At 49.2% G+C, this 13,474-nt stretch overlaps 1 protein-coding gene across 2 annotated transcripts in view; it reads right to left on the reverse strand.

Annotated features, from left to right (window-relative positions):
• RTN1 (reticulon 1) overlaps positions 1-13,474 on the reverse strand; it is a 47,182-nt gene that overhangs the window by 10,048 nt on the left and 23,660 nt on the right. Inside the window, exon 1 of one of the 2 annotated variants that reach the window (XM_088539317.1) lies at positions 5,869-6,022. The exons of the other annotated variant lie outside the window; for it this stretch is intronic. Coding sequence (XP_088395443.1) covers positions 5,869-5,929 — 61 coding nt within the window. The 5' untranslated portion in view covers positions 5,930-6,022. Of the gene's footprint in view, positions 1-5,868; positions 6,023-13,474 lie in introns of those variants that run through there. 2 annotated transcript variants of the gene reach the window in all.

Consider the following 13,474-nt stretch of genomic DNA (forward strand, 5'->3'; position numbering starts at 1 on the left):
TAATGAGAAATGAGAAAAGGCTGCCTTTAATACGAGATACAAACTCTATGATTCATTTCTCAGGCCTCCTGGCAGCGAAAAGCTTAGGAATCTAATTGAACAAGGACAGTCTTGTTAGTTTATAGCATTTGTCACAACAAATATTTGACAACGAATGTTACTACTAAAGATGAGTCTTTGAATAGCAGCAAACACTATGCACACTCAAAGAAATTCCAATTTAGGATTTCATGAAGCTCCTGAAAGCCTCAAACTCTTCTTCTTACCAAAGCTGGACCTCTCAGTGCTAAAGCAAAGTGCATGATGAGACAGACCTCGATGCACCTCTTGGCTTTCTCACCACACATTAATAAAAAGGTGGAAGCATGCAATGAAAGCAACACATCTGCACACATGTATGTCTTTGTGAGGGTGGGGATATATTGCACATATGCACGTGTGTCAACAGGATCAGACAAGAGAGATGAAAGCATGTTCCCCCAGGAAGTCAACGGTATCTCCCCCACCAATTCCAATAAATCCACCATTTTACCTGTTGCATTATGAGGGGCAGATCCTCCACATCTACCTGGGCACAAGCACCAGGTGATGGGCTTGCCACGTCACGCAGGGGGAGCAAAATGCAGTTTTAGTGATGCCCTGGCACTGTATCAGGCTGCAGGACCAGGTTCTCTTCTCTGCAGCAGAGGATCCAATGTGGTGGCTGCCCCCTTGCCCTCAAGGGATCCGACTCAAACGTAACACAGACGGATACAACCTCTAATGAGGAGCCTGGTGCTTTCAGGAGACTGCTGTGATAAACAGCAGATATATCATCTGTTCTGCTTTATGAGAAAGCCCTCCTTATCCTTCAACTCCAGCCATGTGGGAGCTCTCCATCTTTCGTCCTGTTACACATTAAACAATGTCCACGAGCAACCTGTCCTCGGTCCAGCTTTATAACTTTACCTTCCACCTTCCCCAAGACTCAACCCTTTGCTCCTCGCACCTTGGTGCAAGGTGACCCAGAGCAGGGATAGGACCAGGGAATTGGGCAACTCAGAGGGCTTAAAGTCTCTTTCAGAACAACAGTTTTTGGTGCCTGGCTTGGCGTGTGATCTCAGTAACAGGTCTACCAAGACAAGAGGCAAACCCTCCCACATCAGCGAGTGCCACTGCTCAAGCAGGTGTTTCAGAGAGAGATGGTTCCACACAGGCTAAGGCCGTAGCTGCAGACACTACACACAGCGTGTTGACACAAAGCACCTGCAGAAGGTCTGATCTGGGAGGCCTTCCAGATCACACCTTCTCCTGCCTCCAAGACCCCCAAGATCCTTATCCTATCAGCGGTGCCCATATTGATCATTAAAAAATAAAAACAGAACACAAAAAGGTTTGCCTTAGGGACTAGAGAGGACTTGGGTAGACCAAGGAAAGCTCAGCAAACGTATCCCTGCCTGCCTTTGCCAAGAGGACGTTCTTGCTGTCCCCTGAACTCAGCAAACGGCGCCCCCGAGTGCAGCCCCTGAATACCTGCGATGCTATGGAAATGTGAATGGTCCTGAGCTGCTCCTGATCAGAAAACCAGGCCCACACCCTTCCTAACTCCATCCGACGTTTTTTAAAACACTGGAAATTTTCCGCATTAATGGCTCAGACCCTGTAGGTGTCAGAATTCAATACGACATGGGAAGAGCATCCCCTCTCCATGTCAAAGCAAACTCAAGAGTTAAATTCTCCAGAAATCCGATGAAAGCAAAAGGACCCCTGCAATGCTGTCTGCAGTTGTTAGTGCATCACCCTCATCATCCTCTTGCAGGACTTCAAATTACTTATCAAGTAACATCTTAAAACAATCTAATTTTTGAGAAATGTTCTCCTTTTTCTGTCAATGAAAAAATACATCTTTTTTTAAAGCAACAAAAGATTTACTTTCGGATATAACAGAGCAGGTGTACCAAGCACACTTTGGCAGAGCTATTAAAATCCCACTGATTTTTGATACCAGGCCAGGGTGTTTTGGGGGTGGTGGCAGCCCAACAACATGAGGGAGCTTGCCCCTGAATTTGAGCTCTTGGTCTGGCATCCTATGGCCATTCACGGCAATGTCCTTGATTGAATCTCTTGGCATTTTGAGAAACATCTCAGTGATAACAAGGAAGCATGATTTAGAGCCCTGCAGATACTAAAGAACACCTAGAAACGTGTGCTCTGAAGAATGAGCGTCCTCACTTCCACTGCCTGTCATCAGCGGCATGAGTATTAGCTCAGTTCTTGGCTCTAGTATTAATTTATTTATTAAATAAAAATTGATCATTCTAGAACAAAGAAGGGACATTCATCTTACAGATCTTCTTCTCTTTTTTTTAAAAAAATCATGTGGCTACAAATTATTAGGGTAAAAAAAGCAAATTTGAGATCTGAGCCCTGAATCTGCCTTCATTTTCCTCACTGAGGGAGGGAGTCATCTGAAGAGAAGTTTAACTAGAGTGCTTTGGAAGGCATCCTCCTTCCTCCACCTCCTCCTCCTTTTGGGATTCTGCCTATGCAAATGGAGGGGTATCAGCTCAGACATATTCATGTCTTCAATGTATCCATATTCATAACTGCCCAACTCCAGCCCCTTTGGGCCCCTTTTGCTAAAACCCACTCCCTGCAAAGCACCTGGCTGAGGGATTTGTTTCTGATGCGAGTGGCCCGATTTGTCCAGGCTCGGGAGCATCAGGGCCATCCCTCCTCTTCTGGTAACACCATGATAGCATCAAGCTGAGACAGAAGAACAAAAGTGTTGACATCAAAGTGCCATTCTAGCCAAAGTACTAATCCTCCATAACTTGAAGTGTAGCTTTGTGGAAATATTTGCTAACAAGTTGCTTGCGATGATGACTTTGTCCCAAGATTTTAGGTCTACTGAAGTCCAGCACAAGACCCAACTGCTGGGACAGATCCTTAGCTACTGCAGAGAGGGAGAGCTCATTTGAAGCAAGACAGTTTGATCCTAGCTCAATCCACAATATTTTCAGTACTGAAGGTACGGAGTGGCTGAAATTATGCTATCATGGTAACTGCCATCATTAGACAGATGTGTGAATTGCCAGGAAACCTATACGTTCACAGCACACGTCTGCATTTTTGCCATTGAACACCTCCATCAGTCAAAGTGGCCAAGAGCAAATCATTGCAATGGTTTCTCAGCACCCTTGAGAAAGCAGTTGCTACAATACTCAAGCTAGGAAGCCAGATTTCTGGATACAGCTGCCACCAGAAACACTTCTCCAGGGGAGTTATGTAAGCTGAGTGCATTCGATGACTTCCACAGCCCTTTCCCACACTAAATTGTAATTACAACATGGATAAGGGTGCCAAGACCTCCTTAACTAGTTCCTGTCCCCCAAGTCGCCCAAGCCCTGCGAGCTGGGTCCCCGTTGGGCAGGTGCCTCCGCACCCGCTCGTCGGCTCCGGCTACGTCGACGCATCACGTCCCCACGAGGGAAGACGTGAGCATGGAGCGTGGCTGCGATTCCCCAAGGCCCCTGTGAGAACGTTTTGAATGGAGCTTATGTCCAGCAAAGGAGAATCACCCTCCTGGTCTCCCTAAGGGGCGATATCAAAATCTACCATCAACCTAATCAGGCTATAGTTGCAGGACACGTCGGTAAAACGCACCCAGCAGTGTTTTTAAGTGAGATATAGCAGCAGAAATTGCTTCCTTGCAAAGGATTAGTTGGCAAAGCCAAAGCCCCACCCAAAGTCTCTGCAGTTTCTCAGCATCCTCACCCAGTTCTACCCCAACCATAAATACTGCAAGGGAAAAACAGCGATTTAATTCACTGCAACCTTTAGCGTTTCTTCATTGGAAGCTGTGCTAACATCAACCTTGTATTTCCACCTTTCCTGTTATTTTCAATATTTACTGAGATCAATATCCACATTTGTTAGACTCACAGCCTGACTGCAAGTTTCTAGAAGGGAATCAAGAATTCCACTGATAATTAACGAAGCTGACAAAATTATAAAGCTTCAGGTTCTCACAAAGCTGATATTCTGGGATGCCACAGAGACTGCATGAATAATAGATATTAAAAGAATCAATGAAAAAGTCTTTATTCTTCTGACTTTTAAATCCCTTTGCATTTTATCTGGGATTGATCAAAGAATTTTCCAGGCAGAAACAATATCCTGTGACGAGTCTGTGTTTTCTGCAGGACCATTTTGAAAGCAGAAAGCACCACCCAAGGAAAAGAGATATGCAAAGGAGTGGCAGCGAGGCAAGGGCTTTATTCCAGATGATTTTTTTTTCTGTTTTTTTTTTTGTTGTTGTTTCAGATCATCATTGGGTATCTTGTATCGTTCAATTTTCAGCAGATCTACTTCTTAGTATCCAAAAGGGGCACACAAAAGGAAAGAAAGCTCACTCTTGGTATTAATTATTAATTAAGAGCATCATGCCCTTTGTTGTCCTCTTGGTTTTATATTTATTAACAAATACAGCGTTTTCTGATAAAAATGGCAAAGACGCAGCCAGGAATAGGGGCAGGTTCAATCACTGACTCAGCACATTCATGATTTTACCAGAATCAGCCTTTTCCATCACCAGAAAAACAGACAAAAGGAGCAAAGCAGCAAACAAAACCCCACCTAACACGGGAGCTGATGTGCAAAGCTGCATGAAAAGACGCCCCTAACTTTGCTCGTGGCTCCTCCATGCCCAGGATGAATCGCGGGACCCTACGGAGATCCCTGGCCCCTGGTTTCGGCACGTGGAGCTGCTGGAGCCCAGCATTTAACAGGTGCCTCTGTTGGCTTCCCAGGGACTCGTCCTCATGAGAAGACCCTCTGCAACTCAGCCTGCAGAAACTGCAAGGTCAGCGGGGACCCCCGCGTCTGCCCGAAGGGTCCCCCTGAATCTCTCCCCAAAGCTGAGCAGGTCTCCGGCTGCTGCCGCGTCCGGCGGCGGTTACAGAGCTCCCGCCCAGGGAGCATCCGGAGCGGCAGCGAGATGCTGCCTCTCCCAGGGATGCTGCCCTGAGCAGCGCATCACGCACGGCCTCTCCGGAGTAAACAAGCACTTTAAAATTAAGCCGTGCCATCATGCTCAGCCTGAGGCAGACAGCAGGCTGTGCCACTATTTTCCCCCCACTATTTTTTTTTCCCTTCTCTTTCCCTGCAATCTGCCTCCCAGAGCAACATCGCAAGCACTGCCTTTCTCCCACCCCAGCTCCAAAAAAAAAAAAAAAGAAAAAAGAAAACCAACCCCACAAAGGCTGCCGCTCGCTGGGAAGCCTGAAACCGCCTTAAAAAAATGGCTGCAGAGCGGAGCGAGGCGCCGGGGAAGCGACACGGAGCCGCGCAAGGAGCGCGCAAAATGCGCACCAACCCCCCGCCCCGTATTTCCACGCGGAGCAGCTCGAAAGAGCAGCAGAGCGTTTTATTATTATCACTATTATCATTATTATTTAAAGGGCGCTGTCCTGCACAGCGCGGAGCGGGCGGCGATGCTGCGGCGGCTCCGCTTTCTTTGTGCGGGCCCTGGGTGTGTCCGGGGGGGGGGATGCGCCCCTCACCGCCGCCTCGGACCCTCGGCAGCCGCCGCCCCCTTCGCTAAGGGCCCCCGAAAGGCAGAAATGCGGGAAGGCGCCGCTGGCCGCAAGGGCGGATGCTCTTTGCGGCGCGGTGAGGGGCAGGGACCTGCAAGGCGGGATGCTCGGGGGGGGGATTTGGGGCTGAAACAGGTGCAGAAATCTGCTAAAAAAATAACAATTAAAGGGGTTCTCGTCTCCAACCCTCCCTCAAAAAAAAATAAAATGTGGCCGCGGCGGGCAGGGGAAGCAGCGCCCGCAGGTGAAGCGAGGCTGCAGCCCTCGCCCGTTCCCAGGGCAGGACACCTACCCTGGCCTTTCCAGCTGCTCCAGAGGCAATCCATGCTGGAGGAGTCGGCGCTCGCCTGCATGGCGGGGGGGCGCGGAGCGCTGCGGGCCGAGCGGGCACCCCCCGAGCAGGGCCGGGCGGGCAGCGCTGCCGCTCCGCGCTGCGGCTGCGGGAGGGAGGGAAAGGAGGGAAAGGAGGGAAGGGGGGGCCGGGCTGGAGGTGGAGAAGGGATGAGGGGGGAGAGGGAGGCAGGGCCCGTCCCCCCCGCGCGCTCTGCGGTCGCCACTGCAGCAAATGAGCGCGGCGGTTGCGCGCGCGCCCGCCCGGCCCTCCCGGGGCGACAGGAGACCTGGCCGGGAGGGGGGGACATGGGACAAACTGGGGGGGTGCTGGGGGAGGGGGCGTTTCTCCATGGTTGTGACTATTCCCGTTATCCCCCTTCCAGAAATTTCTTGGGAGGGTGATGAAATCTGGTGTTTTCTCTATTTTTTTTTTCTATTATTATTTTCACAAGGGGTTCGTCTCCTCCCTCACCCCCCCCCCCCCCGCTTTGATGCCCCCTAGAAAAGCCAGGGCACGACCTGGCTTTGGAGCTACACCTGCCTTGCTGGTTTTTCCCCCAAAACTACCCCGGAGACACAAGGAGAGGGCAGAGCAGGTGTCTGTGCAAGGCAGGACGAGTCCTGACGGCGGCTGCGCGCTCGGAGAGGCCACCGAAGGTTGGGTTCCTGCACCAGCAATCGGCCCTCGCGTTACGCGTGGCCCCTGCCTCAGTTTCCCCATCAAGAACCCACTAAAAGCCTCCTCCTCTGGTATCAGTATTAAGCACCGTCTACGTGGTACTTACTTGACAAATACTGGAGAAGAAGGTGCCCCAGATTCATGCAATCCTGTTGCCTTTTCTGGGTTTTTTTTCTGCCCATCACAAAAAGTCTCCCATAGAAGTCACCCCATTTCACAAAAAGTGACCGAAAATTCAGCATCTCAGCCCCAGCCAAGTCACCATCTGCCCCGTGACCACAACTGGGAGCTGTATTTAATCCTTTAGGTCATGTTATCACATTAAATATTTTCCCTTTAGCTACATTATATTGAGCCTAGTTGTATTTTATGAAAACGGACACAGGCAGCCACATACACATCAGCACGAGGAACTGAGTTTAAACCTCTTCTGCTCTTTTTGACCCCCAAATCAGAGGCATCTGATGCCTCCGTTAACAGAGATCTCCTCCACCTGGCAGCAGCAGGTCACTCATCCTTCCCTCAGGTAACTCATCTCATGGAACAAAGACAGAATTTAAGTTAGATCTTAACCTTTACCTAGGAAGCTTGGCTGGCAATGCTAAGACCAAAAGCCACTGTTGATGTTTCAAAACCATTTTGTGAAATTCCTCCGAAGACTCGCTCCATCTAGGCTCAGATCCACCATCTGCAGCCCTAACAGGGAAATAATTAACTAATTGGTGCATAAGTGGCTTCAACTGGCATTGCGTAGAGGAAGATTGAACAAGCTGCAAACAGTGTTATGAGTGTTGATGATTTGGGCAGCTTGCTGGCTTGATGAGAAAGGGAAGAGTGACCCGGCACGGGTTGGTTTCTCACTGAGGACTGACTGGTTTAGATGCTTTGCGAGAGCAGAAGGTGCCTTGATGCTTTGGGAAGGGAAACATTGATGCTTTTTGCCCTGCGTGCTGACTCCAGCTCCGATCCATCGAACAAGGAATTTCACAGGCAGTGCATATAAAGCAGCACGTTCCCACGAGGGAGCTGCTAAATCCTGGAGTCCCTGGAAAGAACCAAAGATGCCTCCAAATTGGCCCATCGGTGAGGCCCGCAGTGATGGCACATTGACCATTTTCCAGAAGTATCTCTTCAGGTCTGGCCCATGTATTTGGGTCCTCTCACACCACTTCAGAGCTATTTTAATGCAGAACTAAAACCCGTGGTTTTGTTGGTCCTAACAAGAACAGTACATTCACGCCAGAGCTGGAACAGAAGTGGAGCTAAGAGATGAACCTATTTATAAGGGGAGAATGGGGTAAGAACCTCTTCCAGCCTACAATAACTTATCTAGTGGAGCTTCCCAGAGCTGGGCCAGGCAATGGACACAGGCAGAGCCCAGCTTTAAGCTGCACAAAAACTTGAACAAAATCCCTGCCAGTAACACATGGATCCAGAGCTAGTATGATCATTGATAAGAAATGTTTTTCTACAAGCAAAATTAGCAATTAGTCAGAGGTAGCAGCATTTAAGGGTCTTTAGGTAAATGTACTTGAAACCACCTGACAGTCCGGAGGGGCTTCGAAGCATCCAGTACATCCCAGCACAAGAGGATCCCACACTGCCCTTAACTGCAGGGCTGTCATTGAACAGCCCTGCTGAAGGGCACGGGGAGAAACCATCATTCAAAGAATATTTAATGTCAAGAAGTTCAGAGATGGAGCTAAAATCATCGCCAGTTCTGCTCTGAGTGCAGAAGACCCTTCCAAATGATTATTTTCTTCAGAACGGAGCTCTACATCACTCCATGCCAACGCTGTGTGGGGCACACTGAGGACAGTGGAGTACTGTGTCCAGTTCTGGGCTCCACAGTACAAGAGGGATGTGGAGCTGCTGGAGAGAGTCCAGCGCAGGGCTACAAGGATGATCAGGGGCCTGGAACATCTGCCCTATGAGGAGAGGCTGAGGGAGCTGGGCCTGTTCAGCCTGGAGAAGAGAAGGCTGAGAGGGGATCTAATCAGTGTATATAAATACCTCAAGGGAGGGAGTGCAGAGGACGGGGATGGTCTCTTTTCAGTGCTGGCCACTGATAGGACTAGAGGAAATGGCCGGAAACTGAAACATCAAAAATTCCATAGGAACTTAAGGAAAAATTTCTTAACAGTGAGGGTGACAGAGCCCTGGAACAGGCTGCCCAGAGAGGTTGTGGAGTCTCCTTCTCTGGAGATCTTCAAAACCCGCTTGGATGCAGTCCTGTGCCACGTGCTCTAGGTGTCCCTGCGTGTGCAGGGGGATTGGACTACATGATCTCTAGAGGTCCCTTCCAACCCTAAGCATTCTATGATTCTGTGATTCTATGACAGCACCAGGTCTGCAGCTCAGGGCTGCAGGATCCCGACACTTGGCACTTTATGCAAACAACCACCCTAAGGATGGTCATCGGGTATTGTTCCTAGCTAATACATTCTCAGTAATAGCAGCAAAAATAGAGGGGATGCTATTTTAGATGTTGCATTAATATGTTTCAAAGCTTTGAAAAGCAGTGGACATTTCTTGCCGGAGTCCTGCAACCCAAGGGCAGCCAGCAATTACATTTCAGTGCTGAGGCTGTCAATAACCCAGCGATGGGCAGATGGGGCCCATCTAGTCCCTTCGTGCTCTCCTGCGCTGACTCTTGCACAACATGTTTTCCAGGGCTGGAGATCAGCTCTGCATGAGCTAGACCAGCCTGAGAGACACCAAAGGCCATTGCAGGTCCATCACTGTCCACAGTCTAGGTGACACAGACAGCTCTGTCCTCGCTGCCTCTTGCCTTGCACCTTTGAGGCCTTAGGGATGTAAGACAACAGTGAATTACTTTATTTCTCATGTCCTTAGGCCATAGAAAGAATCAATAAACTGGTAAAAAGACAACAGTGTCCTAGCCTGATGCAATTTAAGTCTGGATCTAGTACTCCTAAGAAAAGAAATCCTATGTCCCAGCATATAACATCACATAGTGTTCTAGCTTCCTTGCAATTCCTTTTAAAAGTCTTGAAATGCCTGGGTTTATAAGATTTTTTAAAAATTATCAGTCAAAATATTTGGGTTGTTCACAGGGACGAGAACTATGTTTTGAGATGTGTTGCTAAGCTTCTGCTCAGCTGCCTCTGTTTCACTTTCTGCTCAGCAGAAGTGTTTTTCATGAGCACTTTTGCTCAAAAGCTTCAGCTTATCATGAGTCTTAGGTGACAACCATGTGATATGAGTCAAATGAGTGGGGGAAGGAATCGAATCAGGTGAAATTAGCACTTGCTTCCCTTCCTGGGAACGAGGAGGCCTTTGAGTCCTAGTAAATGAGCCATTTTGTGTGAAATCCTAAAGCTGGGCCTACTATTAGAAAGCAATTTTCCATTCCAGTGCTTCAGGATGAAGGACATCAGCTTTCAGTTACGCTGCGTGTCCTGCAGAAGCCAGAACTACCTATTTCTTCTTGCCAATGAAAACTGGTGGGATCTAGACGCCGTGTAGCCACTTCACCTTCACGTGGCATGAGGTAGATAGGACCTGGAGCAAAGATGCTGTAAGCAGGGAGTCCTCACCTCAGGAACCCGAGCTTGACAAAGATCCTCTTCTCTGGCCATTCTAGAGATATCAGGCACTTTCACAATCCCATTTGAGCTCATTAACCAAAGCAGCTGACAGCAGGTGAGATCCGATCTGGATTTGCTCCTGGCTCTTCAGTGGTGGATAATTTCTTCTGGTTCTTTAATGTTATTTTTGAACTGTAAGAATAATAAAAATGAAGGCTCTGTTCCTGCCATTGACCTAGAAAAGTCTTTTGATTCCTTCCAGTGGGACTGCATTCAAACAGTGGAAACCTTAAAATTGGGTGTTTCTCTCCTTTGGGGGTTGTAGCTGGTACATTTTCACTCCTTCTTTAAGATAGGGCTGGTGAGGCTCCCAAGACCCCACAAGTCTGTCTGACATTTCCGTGCTGGAGCACTTCTTAAAGTACTTGCATTGCAGCACTCCCAACCTATCCCCAGTTTCAGGACTGCCACTTTTCAGCCTATGCTGCCAAATTTGTCACCCTTACAGCGGTGCTGATATTGCAGCTGGCATCAGTAATCCCATTTCATTAACTGATCTTCATAATGGTCTGGAAGACAAGAGGAAAAGCAGTCCCAAGACCACAGTGTGGCTGGGCCTCAGGAGAGCCGTTTTCAGTTCTACCCGCCACAGGCTTCCTGTGTGACTTTGGGAATCATATTTCTTGGGGCTCTGGGTCTGCTTGGTCTACTTAAATTTGGGGCACCATCTGCTTTTTGGCTTTACTTCTGCAGCACCCAGCATAACATCCCACCACGCCAGTGAGGGAGCCTCCTGCATCCTCACAGCACGTCTGGCATGTGAGCGTTGAAGGCTCTTGTTCCTACAGCACTGGAGATCAAGGAAGACTCTAAAGAACCGGGACTGCTTTCCCTTTGGAAATGGCTATCCGGCCCAAATTTGGGAGCTCCGAGTGCTGATTCAGGGGCTGGGGCACTTGGGCTCAGGGTTAAACCAACAGCCTGTGGGCAGAGGCTCAAGGGACTGAGGCTGCTTCTGCAGTGGAGCCACCGGCCTCGTGGGCAGCCGGGGTGACTCAGGGGGGTCACAGGGCTCCTGTTTGCCCTGTTTCCACCATCTCCTTGCTTCCTGCACCCTTCCGCTGGACCAAACCAGGCTGTGTAGAGCAACCCGGGGGAGACCAGGCCCCATCCCTGCTCCCCTACAAGTTGTTGTCTCGCAGCCCCTCCAAGAAAAGCTCAGAGACCCTCAGCCTCGACACCCCGGTGTCTCCCTGTGCCTGTCCCACCACAGGGCCGGGAGGGCGGATTCCCCCATGGCGCAGGGCACAGGCAAGGCCCACGATCGCCATGGCAACCACCGCTTTTCCCGGCACATAACAACATGGCAGAGGTGCCTGTGAGCGAAAGGGAGGGCTCGTCCGGAGAAACGCGTGGCCGGAGAAGGAGGAGATGGGCTGGGTGGTGGCGTGACGGCCTCCCCGCACCGGGGAGCGCGGCTCGGGGGCTGCAGTGCCGCAGCGCGCGGTTCTTACAGAGAACCGCCTTAGTGTGGGCTAAGGGGGGACAAAACGCAGTAGTGAAGGATTTAAAATACTGTAAATACTTTAAAATACATGTAAAGCATGACTGTCAGTACGAGGCTGACGGCAAAGACAGAGCGTGATCCAGGCTCTGGTGAAAGCCAAGCCAAGAACCGTGTCCAGGAAACCCCTCTGGATGGTGAAGATAGTGCTCTGGCTTCTCCATGTTGTTATGGGCCCCTAGGGGAAAAGGAAGGAGATCAGGAAATGATGCATCAAAAGTGTTGCCAGGAAAGCGGTCGGAATTGCATTTGCTGGGGAAATGCACAGGTAAATAAATACGGGGGGTATTTCAGGACACGACCGGGAAGAACAGCCCATCAGGGACCTCCACCAGTCGCCTTTACAACCCGGTATTCGATACGCGCATATGTGAAAATGGTGACAAGGAGGAAAGCAGAAAAAACAGATTCCTGGATCTGAGTATCTGGAAAAAAATAGATAAAAAAGGAATTTCGCTTCTCCTTCCGAAGGCCACAGGATTAAACATACATGAGCAAGATGACCCTGAGTTTAGAAGACCAAACTAGAAGGCCTACTGAATTCAGAGCTGCATGATATCACCATGAAACCCCCAAAAGTTTTGACTGAAATATCCATTTACCTGATTGCTCCCCCCCAAAAAGGGCAGGCCCTGAGCCCTGGGATGGCTGTGGATGTGAGGAAAGCCTCTTGTCTCCAGTTCCCCACTGCAAAACGGGGACGGCTCCTCTCCTCTCAGCCCTGTCGCAACGAATTCATTAAAAAATATGAGTTGCAGAGAGGGATGCAGTAATATCTTAGGCAGTGCTGTAATATGATGGAAAAAAATGAATAGAGTAAGATATTAAGAGTACAGAGAGCAGAATTTGTTATTGAAACTCAGTATCAGCCAAGCAGGGCTCACCCTTTGGGGCACCTCAACATTTTCCCCTTCAAGGGCCATAAGTGACTTTATGGCAGAGGTCACCATCACCGTGGCAGCTGCCACCAGAGATGGACCCAGGTCCATCTCAGAAGAATAAAACTCTAAAATAAAAGGAGTGATTTCCCAGAAAAGGCAAAAGGTGAAGGAGCAGGACCAGGCAGAGCACCTGCCTCCTGTAGGGAAGCAAAGTGAATGTCCCCAAATGTGTCTCTAAATGTAAAAGAGCAGGAAGAAAGTATCTGTTACTCCATGGAAGCCTCAGCTCCCAGATATGTCCAAATATTTAACCCTGATGCTCTCCAAGGCTTCCACGAGGAGGGTTGCACTCAGTGGAACAGGAGGCAGAGCAAACTGAAGTACATGTTTAAAACGAGATTTAAACGGGATTATTTTGACATCTTTATCAATTAAGAAGCAGCAGGAAAGTTCATTGGGCAAAACTGAATTAGGGGAAATGTTTTCCTCGTACTGCAGGACATTCCACCACTCTGCTTTGGTAATGGATGGGGCAGGGATCCAGCAGCAGGAATGGTAATTTCAGAGCTATGCTATAGGTATGGAGGGATGCAGAAATAAGCCTCAGCCTAGAGCACTGCCTAGGTAACTGGAGGTAACTAGGACTGGGCAAGCATTGCAAAAGGTCTGCCGGGAGGTTTGAACTGCTTTCCCTATGAGTTTCAGTCCTTGCAAACGTTCAAGAATTTGAAGTGTTCCTGAAAATCTCTGGCCAAGTGCCACCAAACATCCCTGTGTACTGGTAGCTGTGTCAGATACCTGATTCTAAGTAAAAATATCCAGGCAGGTAGGAAACAAAAGCACAATATCCCTATGTCTCATCTAAGGCTCTTGCATATCATGTGCCGGGT

The sequence above is a fragment of the Tinamus guttatus genome, unplaced genomic scaffold (assembly GCF_059628265.1).
Source record: "Tinamus guttatus ecotype Peru unplaced genomic scaffold, ASM5962826v1 Tinamus_guttatus_pri_ptg000048l, whole genome shotgun sequence".
In the NCBI taxonomy this organism is placed as follows: domain Eukaryota; kingdom Metazoa; phylum Chordata; class Aves; order Tinamiformes; family Tinamidae; genus Tinamus; species Tinamus guttatus.